Source organism: Macaca thibetana, chromosome 3 (assembly GCF_024542745.1).
Source record: "Macaca thibetana thibetana isolate TM-01 chromosome 3, ASM2454274v1, whole genome shotgun sequence".
NCBI classification, from domain to species: domain Eukaryota; kingdom Metazoa; phylum Chordata; class Mammalia; order Primates; family Cercopithecidae; genus Macaca; species Macaca thibetana.
The window spans coordinates 101,194,118-101,209,799 of NC_065580.1; the positions used below are offsets into that span (position 1 = coordinate 101,194,118).

The following is a 15,682-nucleotide window of genomic DNA, read 5'->3' on the forward strand; positions in this document are numbered from 1 at the left end:
GACAACAGCGTTCCAATTGCCCACAGTGGTAAGGGCTTGTTGACACACTCTGTGTGGCTGCCTTTTCTGCTTTCCTTCCCATGTCCTGATTGATGTTTCCTGGGATCTCCCTTCAAATCAACTATCAGCACTGAAATCCTTGTCTTAGGGTCTGCTTCTAGGGGAATCCAAACCAAGATAGTATCCAGGTAAGCCACTTTTTGTTCATGATCTTTGGTGCAGGGTAGTGTAAGGGACAGGTCCCTAAGCGTGGTGCTGGGGGAACCCTTGCTTTTCACTTGTGACCTTGGGAGCAGGTAACAGGAATGAAGAGGTAGGGCTGAGGCCTGACCTGCTTTAAGCGGGGCTGTGGGGCAAGACTGTAGATGCTTTGGTCGTGACTTCCCCTCTGGGGCAGGCCCTTCTCTGCCAGTCTGGCCTCAGACACTGGGGCCCTTGCAGGCAGCCACAAAACAGACACCCTCGTTGATGGAGCAGGTCTCAGAGCAGCTGATGGGGCACACCTCTGCACCTGGCAGCCAGCCTCCTGCATGGTCTTCTCCACCGTCTCCACTGGGTGGAGCCCAAAGAACTTCTTGGAGCCTACCATATAGCGGGAGTGCAGGGCAGCTGTGGCGACCAGGTGCCCATCTGCCTTCAGCAGGCTGGCCAGGCTCTGCAGGGCTGCCCAGTACATGTCCACATCAAGACAGGCAATCTTCGGGGGACACCGGGGTTGACCCCAGTGGATGCGGCTTGGTCATATCACACTTCAGCAACCATGTGACTGTCCAGCAAAGCGGGTTCTCCTTCTCCTGCCACCTGCTTCGATGGAGGAGGGTCACAGAGATGACATGATGATCATGATAGCAGCCCCTCAGTCCTCACCACCACCCTCTGGGCAAAGCCTGGGACTTACCCTTTCAGCAGCTCTTTGAGCGAGATATTATTTTCCTCATTATACAGATGAAGAAACAGAGGCACAGACTTGCTCAAGTCTACACAGCTGTAAGTGACAGTGGATTGAATAATTCTGCCCCCCTTCCTCCTTTGCTTCCTTCTTTTAAACAATCAAATAGTTTTTGTATATTACATTATTAATTTCATTAAGTTGTAAACTATATAACAAAATTTGTCATTTTGATCAAAGTGTACAGTTCAGTGACATTAGTTGCACCCACACAGTTGTGCACTCATCACCGTCTTTCCAAAACTTTTGCATCACTCCATATGGAAACCCTGTACTCATTAAACAGTAACTCCCCATTCCCCATTCTCCCTCCCGGCAGCCCCTGATAACCTCTAATCTACTTTCCGTTTCTGGATTTGCCTATTCTAGACATTTCATGTACGGGGAGGCTACAGTACTTGTCCTTCCCAGTTTGGTTCATTTCACTTAGCATAACATCTTTAGGTTCAGCCATGCTGGAGCTCCCTGCTTCTTGAAACACTCTCTTTATTTGGCTTCTTGGGGCACTGCACCCTCGTGGTTCTACCTTTTTCTGTCTCCCTGAACAGCCTTCTCCACTCCTTAGCCGTAGAACACAGCATCTCCTCCCCATCCACACTTAGCGACTTGACGGCCTCAGCCATCCACAGATGACTCCTAGAGTCAGGCTCCAGCCCTGGAGTCTCCGGGAGGCCCAGACACGACACCCAGTGGCTCCTCTGTGGGTATCTCCACTTCAGCCTCAGGCAGGCAACTCCAACACATTGCCCAGGCTGAGAAATCAACATCTGTTGCCCACACCTGCTCCTCCCGTGTCATGTCCCTCCTAATACTGGCAACTCCATCCTTCCTGTGGCTCTGACCAAAAGCCCTGGAGTTGTCCTTGACTCTTCACTCTTTCTTACATCCAAACCATCAGCAAATCCTGTTGGCTCCACCTGCAGAGTGATTCCAAACTCCAGTCACCTCCAGCCCCTGCAGGGCTCCTGCTATTGGCTCTTCCCTGGAGGACGCCAGCATCCTCTTCTGCCGTGCCCAATGCTGCCCTCACCTCCTGAGGCCTCGCATGATGAACGGTTCTTTAAGAAATGTAGAGGCTATCATGCCATTCTCTTCTCCAGTGCTTAGGAGATCCACAGTGCCAACCTCCCTTCTTACCATGGCCCTCAAGGCCCCACAGGATGTGGTCTCAGCTTCCCTGACACCTGACTCTCCTCACTCCACCCCTTGCACAGCGCCCTTTTCATTGTCCTCAACACACGGGTGGCTCCTCTCCACCGCTGGGCCTTTGCCCCTGCTGCTCACACAGCCTGACACTCCCTTTCCTCGGGTCTTTATGCCCTTTCTCCCTCCCTTCACTGGGACACTACTTGGAGTGCTCCTCAGAGAGGCCCTTTCCCACCATCCCACCTCCCACAGTGCCCTGCCTCACTCTGGCAACTCCTAGAGTTTGCAGGGCACACCCTGCCCAACTGTGCATGGCAGCCCTAAATCAACCATCTGAGCTCTAGTCTTGCTATTACTACTGACTGGCTGTTTGACCTTACCTGGGCTGGCCTCCTCTCTCCCTGCTCTCTTACCTGAGCCTCAGTCTCCCCTTGTGTGCACTGAAGTACTTGGTGATAATCTACTGGCTCACCCCATTCTGATATCCCAGGGCAGGGGTTTGTAAACTGAGCTCTGTGGTTTGCCTTTGGATATCCATGAATTCTGTCAGTTTTGTGTGGAAAATTTGTGTGTGTGTGTGTGTGTGCATCTGTGTGCACCAGACCTTTCATCAGATTTTCAGAGGGATTCAAGAGCCCAGAAAGGCTACAAAGGCTGGCTATATGGACTGTCTGCAGGGGAGGCCGGCAGAGACAGGCAGACAGCCGGCAGTGTGTTCATCATGTCTGTTCTCTTATTTTCTCCCGGCATGAGCCTGTGAGCCTGACAGGTTCTCTCATTTTATAGGTGAAGAGACTGAAGCCCACCACCAGAGACTCATGCCCAGTTCCTTGGTCTCCGAGGCCCGTGCTCAGACCCCATTGAGCTGCCACCTGGCAGAGGCCCTCATGGGTTCACAGAGCTTGGCTGGGCTGACTTTGCAGCATCTTTGGTGAGCAGTGGCCAGAGGATGGGGCTGCTTGCCTCCAACCTGCAGCTCTTACTGTAGCCCTGTACTGCCCTGTACTATAGCCCTGTACTGCCCCCAAAGTGGAGACTGGCCATTCACCCAAAGAGAAGCTTCAGAAGAGGGTTTCCAGGTTAAATTTCAGGATTTCATTTTTGGCCACAGTGCTTCGAAGGCGTAGTAGGTCAGTAAGTAGTCCCGGGAGTGGAGCTTTCTCATAGTCTTTTCCTCCTGCACACAGCTTGCCCTCCATCCTGGCTGAGGACTCCTGGGTGTCTTCCCACTCCTCAGTCATGGTATGCACACCCCTACCCTTCCAGCCTTTCCCACCAGGAGTCTCATAGCGTCTTGGAACCAACACCTGCCTCTCAGAAGAGGCATAAGAACACAACATAAGAACACAAATCATAAGAACATAACAGGATCACCAGGGCTGGCTCTCGCGGGTTCCTGCTTTGACATGGTGTTTTGAGTGTAGGGGCTGCTGGAGGCAGGGAGGGAGAGAATTACACAGAGGGATAGAGACACAGAATGAGAGAGACAGACAGGCAAAGAGACAAACAGAGACAAAGGCAGAGGCAAAGAGAGATCAAGGGTCTGCAATAGTTCAAGGATGTTTCACTCGTGGAGTTTGGTCAGGAAACAAGAATCAGAGCGGAAAGGCCCTTTAGGGGGAGGAAACAGGATCTAAAAATGGCTAAGATTTCACTGATGAAGGTCAGAGAGCTTGCTCTTGAAAACAGGCTTGTCCTGGCTGGGCATGGTGGCTCACGCCTGTAATCTCAGCACTTTTGGAGGCTGAGGTGAGAGAACTGCTTGAGCCCAGGGGTTTGAGACCAGGAGACCAGCCTGGGCAACATAGCAAGACCACAAGTCTCTCTAAAAAAGAAAAAAAAAAAAAAAAAAAAAAAAAAGCAACAGCTTGTCCTTAACTTGATTCACTATTCTCTGCTGGCTTTAATCCTGTTTACTTTATTTACTTGCTTAATTAATCTCTTCTTTTTGACTAGTACAGAAGTAAACTTAGCCAGAGTCCGTATGTTTGGACAAACCATTTATAAAGTGTTGTCATTCATGAACAGAACATGTGATAAAATTGCAAAGAACTTACTACACACCACACACAAACCCACCCACCCACATGCGTGCGTGTACACATATGCATACCCACAGACACACAAATGAGTACAAGTAAAACTCAAGAAACCTGAATAAGATCAGTAGATTGTATCAATGTCAATATCCTGGTTGTGATAGTGTACCATTATTCTGAAAGATGTTACCACTGGGGGAACCTGGGTAGGGGGTACACTGGATATCTCTGTATTATTTCTTATAGCTGCATGAGAATCTACAATTATCTCGAAATAAAAAGTTTTATTAAGAGAATGTTGCCAAAGCTCTTTCCAAAATTCACCTTATAGTGATTTCAGGCAGCAGACTGTCATGTCTTTTGCAAATGGGCAAGTCTGGGGCCTCGACTGGTGATGAGCTGCCCCTCTCTGGTGATGAGCTGGTGATGCTACAAGAGCAGATCAAGGAAGACACCTTGGAAGGTCCCTAGCACTCAGAGTACCTACTATATGCTTGGCATTGCCTTGTCATCTTCACAACAATCTGCAAAGTACATGCTGATGCGCCCCCTTAGAGATGAGGAAGCTGAAGGTGACGTGCCTTACCCAGCAAAGGATGGAATTCAGATTCCAATTCAAGGCTCTATGCCCAAAGCCAAAATAAAGACCAACTCCAAGCCTCATCCTCACACTGCCCTCCTGTCTTCATCCATTCACAGAACTGCTTAAATGTTAGTGTGCCTAGGAGTCACCTGGGGACTGGGTTATAATGCAGGCTCTAGTTCTGAGGTTCCGCATGTCTTGTAAGCTCCCAGACACTACTGAGGCCACCACACTTTGAGCACTAAGGCCCCATGCCACCATCCAGAATCAAAGATGATCAACATTTTCTTTTCTTTTTTTTCTTTTTCTTTTTCTTTTTCTTTTTTTTTTTTTTTGAGGCAGGATCTCACTCTGTCACTCAGGATGGAGTACAATGGCAAGACAACAGCTCACTGCAGCCTTGACCTCCTAGGTTCAAGTGATCCTCCTACCTCAGCCTCCCGAGAAGCTGGGACTACAAGCATATACCACCACACCTGGCTAATGTTTTTTTCTGTTTTTTGTAAAAGTGGGGTCTCCCTTTGTTGCCCCGGCTGGTCTTGGACTCCTGGGCTCAAGTGATCCTCCCACCTTGAGCTCCCAAATTGCTAGGATTATAGGGGTGAGCCACCACGACTGTCCTTATTTTTTATTTCTTTAGGTTTTGAGTTCACAAGAAAACATTTCAACAGAGTGTAGATTTTAATCCATTTTTCGTCATAATTCTTGTCATTTTGCTGTGTTAAATGTAAATCTTCCTCTTTTCTGAAATTAACAGAGCTCATACTCCGTGGGATTTCAGTTCAATGAGAAAAGTGTCAATTACATAATTAATAGTGATGGCATAACTGCCTATCTGGCTGGAAGAAAATAAAATTAGATGTCTACCCAGTTTATTAAAAAATGAATTTCAAGTCTGGGCCACATAGTGAGATCCTGCCTCTGCAAAAAATAAAAAAAAAATTAGCCAAGGGGGATGGTGCGTGCCTACAATCCCAGCTACTCAGGAGGCTGAGGTGGGAGGATTGTTTGTACCCACGAGTTCAAGGCTGCAGCGAGCTATGATCCCACCACTGCACCCCAGCTTGGGAAACCGAGCAAGACCCTGTCTCAAAAAAAAAAAAAAAAATCATATTGCAATCCAATTAACATGAATTCTAGGTGGGTTAAAATGATTAGTGACATTGAGGGTCTTATATTTGTCCCAGCATCTCTCATGTCAGAATTGGCCTCTGCCTCTGCACACTTGCATCTGAAAAGTCTTTGCAGGGCTGTGATCTCCTCACTGTGTGTACCTATCTGGATCGCTTTGTTCTCCCAGCCCTGGGCCAACCTCCCTTCTCCATGTCACCAGGAAGGCTCCGGAATGTCAGTTTTGGGGGCTGTTCAAGTAAGGTTGACTTAATTGCTCTCCAGTGCTTGGCAGGTAAGAGACTTGCAGGTTTTGCTTGCTGTAAACAATGTTGTAATTAATAACCCTGTGCATTTGCTTTTTCTGTATTTGGATTCTTTTTCTGTATTTCTGTATTCTGTATTTTTCTGTATTTTGGATTCCTATACTTGGGATTCCTGGGTCAGAGTTCCAAAAACTTTTAGTATAAATAAATTAAGCAAATAATCACCAAATTATTTTTCCAAAAGGAAAACAGTGTTTTTTCCTTTTAATTTTTTAGGAAAAATATTTAATTTTTCTCGAACAAAATATGAGATAATGTAATACAATGTAAAATAATAAATGTGGTTTTTTTTCTCTTTGGGCCTTCTTTGATCTAGGTTTAGAAAATCCTCTCTTACCCAGAAGTTTGATAACAATTTGACTATCATAGCTTCTGTGGTTGATTTTTAGAAAGACGTTTAGCCTTTATTTTGGTGTTTGGTGTGAGACGAGGGTCTGAGTAGCTGCTTGCAACTCACCAGAGAAAACACAGTCTCATTTACACTGGCAAGTTTCCTCTTTGGACTCATTTCTTCACTTCACAGAGCCAGGCAGGAAGAGAAGTAGCGAGGTATCAGGGAGTGTGGAATGCTGAGATGGTAGTTTCCCTAATCTTGAAAAGGAGCTTGATTCTTTTCTTATCTGTCTGACTTTTCAAGTGGTCTTATTTTCCTGATAGGCAGCTAGAAATTTGCTCCTTTGCTTACTATTGCAACAGAAGTCCTCTTGAATGGAAATTTCCTTGCTCTGTTAAAAAAACCCCACTGTATAGAAAGGTGTCTAAGATAAGGCACACATTCTTAAAAGGGCCTAAAGCTTAGCCCTCTCATGAACAAAGTGTTGTCACATTGATGAAAGCAAACCTTAGGATAGTGGTTGTCAACTGGGGACAGTTTTGCCTCCCAGGGGACATGTGACAATGTCTGGGGACATTTTTGGTTGTTGTAACTTCGGAGTGTACTGGCTTCTAGGCGGTAGAGGCCAGGGATGCTGCTAAAAATCCTATGACACAGTTTCACACCCCCACCCCAACAAGGAATTATCTGGTCTGAAGAGTCAATAGCACTGAGGTTAAGAAACTCGTTCTTAGAATATATCTGTAAGAGGCTTCACTTTGAGAAGATTGCCCGAGTGCTGTTAGGACTCTTGGCTAGGCCAGAGTCATGAGGCATGTAGGGATGGAGAAGGCCTGAGTGGTGGAGAAGCAGGTGGAAGCCTGAGGGTAGAGACTCTGATTGCCAAGGGGGAGTTTGGACTCATTCCTCTGGCAGCAGGAGGCACTGGAGGCCTTGCATTAGGAGGGGCATCCTCTATCCATCCAAGGACATCCAATTGCAGCAGGATGTGTAGTTCTGGGAAGGATGGTCTCTTCCCGCCCTATACAGACTCCCTAGATGCCCACGTCCTGCTGCAGGGGCTCTGTGTAATCCCTGAATAGTACATGCACGTCCACAGTTCAACTCCTTAAGTGTTAATGCTGGGCATCTTCCATGTGCCTCTCCATTCTGCTCTCCATCCTCTCCTCCCCAGGCTACTTCAAGTGCCAGGAAGCTGACATGTGGACTGCAGTCACCACTCCCTTCCCTCTAAATTTGGCAGGATATTGGAGGGAGGTAGGAGAAGGAGGTCTGGGTATTTATTCTTTAGCTACTCTATTAGTCCGTTTTCATACTGCTAATAAAGACATACCCAAGACTGGGTAATTTATGCAGGAAAGAGATTTAATGGACTCACTGTTCCACATGGCTGGGGAGGCCTCACAATCATGGCTGAAGGCAAGGAGGAGCAAGTCATGTCTTACATGGATGTCAGCAGGCAAAAAGAGAGCTTGTGTGGGGAAAGTCTCCCTTATAAAACCATCAGATTTCATGAGACTTATTCACTATCATGAGAACAGCATGGGAAAGACCTGTCCCCATGGTTCAATTACCTCCCACTGGGTCCCTCCTACAACACGCGGGAATTATGGGAGCTACAATTCAAGACGAGATCTGGGTGGGGACACAGCCAAACCATATCAGCTCCTTTGCTGTTGGCTGCTGCAGGAGGCCCTCTCTGCACAGCTCTGTCTCAGTCTCACTGGGATGATGGCTCCTCCATGCTGCTAGCCCTCAGGTTCTGTGATGTTGCTTTCTATGAGTCAACTTGGCTAGGCCATGGTGCCCAAATAGGTAGTCAGTCATGATCCTGGCTGTTTGTGTGAGGGTGTTTTGGGATGAGATTCACATTTAAATCTGTGGACTTTGAGTAAAGCAGATTGTCCTCCATAATGTGGGTGGGCTTCATCCAACCAGCTGATGGCCCAAGTAGAACAAAAGACTGGCCTTCCCCGAGCAAGAGGGAATTCTGGCAGCAGCTGGTCTTTGGACTTGAACTGCAACATTGGCTTTTCCTGGTTCCACCCTTCAGAGTTTGGACTTACTGGCCTACACAATTACACGAGCCAATTCCTTACAATAGATCTGGTTCTCTCAGTGTACACATCCTGGGTTCTGTTTCTGTGGAGAACCCTGACTAATAGAGGTACCATATGTCTTCCTTCCACCCTGCCCACAACTTAGTACCATGCCTTTATTGTACACTCCTCTAATTATGTAACGCGAGCCCTGCAGTTTCCCGACAGCTCTGTATGCCTTCTGCAGGCCAGCACGACGGCTGCAAGCCTCCCTGGAGGCTGCCCAGGCACCCGCCTCTTGGAAGCTAGGTCCTGATGACTGCTGGGTGTTCCTGCCTCTGTGGCATCCCCCGTCTATTGGGCCCTGTGAATTCAGAATTGTTTGTTGACTTGAAGCCAGAACAAGGTATTCCTATCCTTCCCACTTTCAGGGTAAGAGGTGTGAACCTCCAGTGTAGCAGATTCATTTCTCTCTGGTTTGTGGCCAAGTCAGAGCCATTTCCTAATGCCAAAAACAGAGACTGGACTTTTCTCTGTCTGTGGGAGATTTTACAACCCAGTCCTATTTCAAAGAGAAGACTGAGGCCAGGAGTGTCTTACCCGGAGTTGCCTGGTGAGTCAGCAGCCAGGAAACCAGGACCCCTTTGACAGTTTATGCTTTATGACCAGGTGCCCTTGTTCTCATTCATGGAGACTGACGACAATTTCTGCTCTTCTCCCAGTGACCTGCACAGTGATGCCAAGTCAGACATTCTGCTCTGCCTCCTGGGGTCTGAACTGTGTTCTCCAGCAGGGATGGGGGATGCATGAAGCTGCACCCACTGCCTGGACTAGAGAGAGCCACTGGACCCCACTGACCACCAGGTGACAAGATGGGGATCTCACTGTGCACTCAGGCCACAACACCTGTGACTTAGGGGAGGGATTTTGGTCCTCACAGTCAGTGAAGTGGGCACACAGGTGGGGAAACATGGGTCTGACACCTGCTGGAGGCCACACAGCAGCATGTGGTTGGCAGGGCTGAGAGTTGCACCCAGGGCTGGGCACTATCAATTGCCTTTGACGGACATGGATTGGTCCCTAGAGGAAGCAGAGCCAGGGCAGCTGCAGCCCCAGCGGTCATAGCGCTGGGGTTGGGGAAACCTCGTGTGTGTCAGTGTGACTAGGAGGCGGTGAAGAATGCACTCCCTTCTGCATGCCCATAGGAGAAGCTCAAGGAGAGGCATACTTGGGAGGAGCCATGGGATGAAGCTGGAATGCTGGGGGTGGAGCCTGGAGAGCTTGGAGCCCTCATAAGACCTGACAGCCAGGAGAGGGCACATTTCAGGGACACCATGGAGGGTGGCTTCACTGGGGGTGATGAGTACCAGAAGCACTTCCTGCCCAGGGACTACTTGGCCACTTACTACAGCTTCGATGGCAGCCCCTCACCCGAGGCTGAGATACTGAAGTTTAACTTGGAATGTCTCCACAAGACCTTCGGCCCTGGTGAGCAGAGGGTGACCCTTCCCCTCGAGCCTCTCTCCAAGGAATCTGGATAGGGATGGGGATAAGGTGTCCTGGGGGCAGTCTGGTCTCCTCTAGGGGTTTTTGGGGGTGGGCTGAGGGAGCTGCTGGGGCCCTGCCCCTCTCTTTGGGCAGCTATTATACTGGAAGTTGGGTCTGTCTCCCCACGGCTCAGGAGCTGTGTGCCAGCTGAGGGATCAGGACCTATGGGAAGAGCACAGCCCCGTGCAGTTCCCACACTGCTCTCCATTAGCCCCTAGGTCTTTGGGGTGGAGCAGAAAAGGCTCTCCAGGTCATCATCAAGTTCAGTCCTGACCTTGCACAGCCAGGCCTCTGGGGCCCCCAGAACGCCAAGGGCAAACAGCAGAGTTGTAGTGGGTCGGGATCGCCTATGCCCAGAGTGTGCAGCCCAGATGTGTCTGTGATGAGGACCTGGAAAAGCCCTGCCCTGGGACAAGGATTGCTAGGTGGGGTCTCAACCCTGTTGCAAACCTGACAGCAAGGCGCTCAGGCCCCAAGGACCTCAACTGAGCCATCTGTGCAATTGATGGCGACTTCTGCCTGTCTCCCAATGATCATTGCCCTCCCCACGGTGACCCCATGATTTGGTCACGTCTTCTAAACTCAAGCAGCCATGTCCTCACTTTGGGCACTTGACTGCGGAACAATAAGGGTGAGTCTCCTGGTGGTCTGGGGGTTAAGAGGGGGTTAAAAGACTGCTGAGCCTGGAGGAGCAGGCTGGTGCGGGAGGCAGAAATCAGAAAATAGCTGGACTGGGTGTGACCAAGCTTGGAAGGCCAAGTGATGGCCCCACGCCAGGGCTCCAGACAGAATGTTGGAAGTCATGCTTCATTCCAGCTTCCAGGTGACCCTGGATTCACTCCTGGGGCCATCTTCCCAGATCATCTCCTCAGCCCCGGCTTCCTATTCCTGCATGCTTACACCCCTCCCCACTCCAAGGAACAAGGAACCCATCCAGGAAGGGCCGGACTTCCAGGGGAGGCTCCCAGCTTCCAGTCAGCCTGAAACTTAAAGAGCCACTGCCCCCAGCATGTCCCCTCTGAACCCTCCAGCCCGAATCTTCCCCAGAGCAGGGCTTGGGCCTCTGTTCTCTGTCCCAGAAATATTATACTCTTGGCTTATGTTCTTGATGGAAAGATATTGGGCTAATTGTTTAACCTTTTTCAGACTCAGTTTTCTAATCTGTAAAATGAAAATAGTGATAGTAGTCAGTACACAGGGTAGTTCTGAGGTGTAAGTGGAAATTAATGCATATAAAATATTTGGTATGAGGCTTGGCTTACAGGGAACCGCCAATCCGTGATAACCACCATGCTTGGTGCTGTTTGCCCCTTGGGTAAGACCAGGATGTGTGTCCTCATCCCTGTGTCTGCCTTGGGTCTCGTTTCTCTTACCCGTCCATTACCAGTCTTTCCCTCCCACAGGAGGCCTTCAAGGGGACACACTGATCGACATTGGCTCAGGCCCTACCATCTACCAAGTTCTCGCTGCCTGTGAGTCCTTCCGAGACATCACTCTCTCCGACTTTACTGACCGCAACCGGGAGGAGCTGGAAAAGTGGCTGAAGAAGGAGCCAGGGGCCTATGACTGGACCCCGGTGGTGAAATTCGCCTGTGAGCTGGAAGGAAACAGGTAGCGGTGCAGAGGTTGTGGAGGGGGTTCCCAGTCAACCTTCTTTCTCAGAAGTCTCCCTGGCCTCTTGTTTGTCTCTGGCATTTTCAGGACAGTAGGACCTATAGGTACAGGACCAGATGTCCTATGGTGGGGACAGAGTAGATGGGGCCCCAAGTTTCAGGATTACAGCAGGTTTAGGTGCAAGTATCTGATCACAGGACTATGTTGAGGTGTGATATAATCAAGTATGAACACTGAAAACCAGATGATAGAACCTTTCCTTCCTTCTTCTCTTCCTTCCTTACCCTCATCTATATATCTACCTATCTATCTTCTATGTAACTAACTATCCATCCATCCATCCACCCACCGGTCCATCCATCCATCCATCCATCCATCCATCCATCCATCCATATTCATGCATCCACCCACCCATCCATATCCATCCATCCATCCGCCCATCCATATTCATACATCCACCCACCCATCCATATCCATCCATCCATCCACCCATCCATCCATTCACCCATCCATTCATCCATCCAGCCAGCCATTCACCCATCCATTCATCCAGCCAGCCAGCCATTCACCAATCCATCCATCTATCCATCTGTCCATTCATCCATCCATCAATATTCATCCATCCACCCACCCATCCATTCATCCATCCATAGCCATCAATCCATCCATCTATCCATCCATCCATTCATATCCATCCATCCATCCATCCATCCGTCCATCCATCCACCCATCCATCCATCTATCCATGTCCCTCCATGTTCATCCAGCTACCCACCCATCCATCCATCTTTCCTTCTTCCCTCTATTGTCTGTACCTGTGTGACTATATAATGCATAGTGACATGAACCCACCACCCAACCTGAGTACTCGGATATAATAAAGACTTCTGTGCTTCTCTGTGACTCCTTGCCCCTGCCTTTCCTAACCCGAGGTAGTAACTAATATGAATTTTATGCTTATCATTCCCTTTTTCAAAACATTTTTTCTTGCATACTTATGTATATCTAAATAATCTATAATTTAGTTTTAGTCACCTTTGAGCTTTAGAGCAGAGTAATTTGCTCTGTGTCATTTGGGATTTGCTTTTCATCACTCAAAATTAATTTTTTAAGATAGCTGTATTCATACATTATCTGTAGTAAATTCATTAATTCATCCATCCATCCATCCAATAATGTGTGTTAGCTGCCCCATCTGTGCTTGGGGTGGCCTTGTCCCTCCTGGGGATTAAGGGAAGGGGGCTCACATGGAATCAGAGGGAGAAATGTTCCTATAATTTTTCTGGCCCATTCTCCCTAATCATTTTTCTTTGGGGGAAACTGAGGCTCAGATTGAATATGGGCCTGCTGTCAGGTCACACAGGGACTCAGGGATAGCAATCCTTTGGGGATCCAGAGATCATCTCCATCTGCTGGTCACAGTGGACTGAGAGTTCCCTTCAGAACCTTGAAGTGCCTCCCTGACTCCCTCTCTCTCTCTGCAGCGGCCGTTGGGAGGAGAAGGAGGAGAAGCTGCGGGCAGCAGTGAAGCGGGTGCTCAAGTGTGATGTCCACCTGGGCAACCCGCTGGCCCCTGCTGTGTTGCCCCCCGCCGACTGTGTGCTTACCCTGCTGGCCATGGAGTGTGCCTGCTGTAGCCTTGATGCCTACCGCACTGCACTGTGCAACCTTGCCTCACTGCTCAAGCCGTGTGGCCACCTGGTGACCACAGTCACGCTTCAGATCTCATCCTACATGGTGGGGAAGCGTGAATTTTCCTGTGTGGCCCTGGAGAAGGAGGAGGTGGAGCAGGCTGTCCTGGATGCTGGCTTTGACATTGAACAGCTCCTACAGAATCCCCAGAGCTACTCTGTCACCAATGCTGCCAACTCTGGGGTCTGCTTCATTGTGGCTCGCAAGAAGCCTAGGCCCTGAGCCAGGAGGGCCAGCCAGAGGTCTGGTCAGGCTGTGAGGCCTTGGCCATCTGTATGCTAGAGAGGGGTGAGGAATGGATACTGTCTAACAGCCTCTGATTTCAATACTAACATTTCATCTTCTGAAACTCTGAGATTCTAACATCCTTGTTTTAGAATTCTAAGTTTCCAACATTCCTCATTCTAGGATCCTAGGAGTGGAATTTTCCATTTTCTAGTCTACTAAGCCTTACAGCTATCTTAGATGCGATCTGACTCCTGTGTGACTGTGGAGCACCCAGGGACATGGTTTCAGAGTCTACCTAATATGTTAAGAACAAGGAAACCTCTGGACAGTGGTATATTGGGGAATGTTTCATAACCAGCTCTGTAAAGGAAAAGCACTGATGTGTAGCAGTTACCAGTTTCTGTGGTGTAAATACTCCCACCATGGTGGATTTCAAGCCACCAGTGGTTTAATACCCAATTCATAAATCTCCTAAACATTTTACAGTTGACGCTCATGAGCTGATTGGAGTCAGCTGGAACATACCACTGCCTCTAGACTAAGGTCAGCAGATTCGACAAATACAGACTGCCCCAGTTCACTGAATTTTAGATAAATGAAATAAATTTTTAAGGTTAAGTATGTCCCCAGAATTGCATGGAACATGCTTATCCTAAACAATGATTTGTTGTTCACCTGAAATTCAAATTTAGCTGGGTGTCCTGTATTTCATTTGGCAACTCTACTTCAGACCCAAGTGTAAGGTACATGGATGTGCTTTGGTCAAGGAATATGCCAAGGCAGATATCCATGCCTGCATGACTTAGTGGGTTTGGTGCACAGGCACACACCTCCACTTGTTATATAACCTGTTTGTGTAAGTTCATACTTGGTCTGAGCCACTGTTGTCTGTAAAAGGTAATTGTCCTGCTAATGCTGTACAGGGGCTCTTGGGGTTCGGCTTAGCTCAACATGACTTGACATGGTGGGCGTGCTGGCGCCCAGAGAAAGAGAGAGAGCCAAAGCTGTCCATCTTGCAGATGGACAGGAAGGAGCTAGGACACAGTTTGGCTAGCTCATGCCCAGAGGGAGAAAGAGTTAAGCTGCTGACCCTGAAGGCAAGGGAGAGCAGGCTGCACAGCTGTGTGTGGGAGCCCTGGGCTCAAGCAGTCGAGACAGGGCGGACAGTGTGAGAGAGCTAGTGTGAGTAAGCTGTTGATGAGAGCTGTTGCTGAATAAAACCATATTCACCTGCCTATGGGCCCCGAGTGTTCTTTCTGTCCATGTACCCACTCCCCTCAGACTTCAGCATGGGCTGGACCTGGACCCCAGGACCTGACACCAAGTGAGAAGAGGAACAGCCCAGGGATCAAGGGTATGCCTCGTACATAAGGTGCTTTTGTGCAAATTAGGAAGAGGTGCTCCTGCAGATGGACATGTTGCAGAAAGGAGTGTTCAGGGCTGATTAACTGAGAAAAGCTGTTCCCTCTCCCTGTGGAAGGGCTGTGAGAACAAGGTGCCTCTTCTGGGCAGACCAATTAGAGAAAGGTGTCCCTTCCTTAAGGCTGATTGGGTCACACTTCTGAGCACCTGTCAGCCTCCCTTTTTCCCTCAACCCCAATCTGTGCCTTTGTGTGGGTACACCCTGGGCACAGCAACCTTGGTAAGAGCCAGGAGACCTGGGATCTACTCTTAGCCCTGTCACTAATTGTTTCACTTCTCTGGGCCTCATATTCCTATCCATGAGATTTAATCTAATAATCTACAGGAACATCCTAAGAACAGCAGGAAGTCATTGATGTGAAAGTGCTTTTTCTTTTTCTTTTTCTTTTTTTTTTTTTGAGACAGAGTCTTGCTCTGTCGCCCAGGCTGGAGTGCAGTGGCAAGATCTCGGCTCACTGCAAGCTCCACCTCCCAGGTTCAGGCCATTCTCCTGCCTCAGCCTCCCGAGTAGCTGGGACTACAGGTGCCCGCCACCATGCCCGGCTAATTTTTTGTAGTTTTAGTAGAGACGGGGTTTCACCGTGTTAGCCAGGATGGTGAAAATGTTTTTTTAAGGTGTAGTTTCACTCTTGTTGCCCAAGCTGGCGTGCAA

The 15,682-nt window shown here is 48.9% G+C and overlaps 2 protein-coding genes across 2 annotated transcripts in view; one reads left to right on the forward strand and one right to left on the reverse strand.

Moving 5' to 3' along the window:
• The window catches only part of GGCT (gamma-glutamylcyclotransferase), a 1,150,694-nt gene that overhangs the window by 229,738 nt on the left and 905,274 nt on the right, over positions 1 to 15,682 (reverse strand). The window lies entirely within an intron of this gene.
• Positions 9,815 to 14,843, forward strand: INMT (indolethylamine N-methyltransferase). Its single transcript, XM_050783256.1, has 3 exons — positions 9,815 to 10,014; positions 11,478 to 11,685; positions 13,173 to 14,843. Exons 1-3 carry the CDS (start codon positions 9,861 to 9,863, stop codon positions 13,600 to 13,602), a joined length of 792 nt encoding a protein of 263 aa, XP_050639213.1. The 5' UTR covers positions 9,815 to 9,860; the 3' UTR covers positions 13,603 to 14,843.

Coding starts and splice junctions, on each gene's coding strand:
- INMT (XM_050783256.1), top strand. CDS start 9,861: ATGGAGGGTGGCTTCACTGGGGGTGATGAGTACCAGAAGCACTTCCTG. Junction 10,015..11,477: donor CCACAAGACCTTCGGCCCTG/GTGAGCAGAGGG, acceptor TCCCTCCCACAG/GAGGCCTTCAAGGGGACACA. Junction 11,686..13,172: donor TGTGAGCTGGAAGGAAACAG/GTAGCGGTGCAG, acceptor CTCTCTCTGCAG/CGGCCGTTGGGAGGAGAAGG.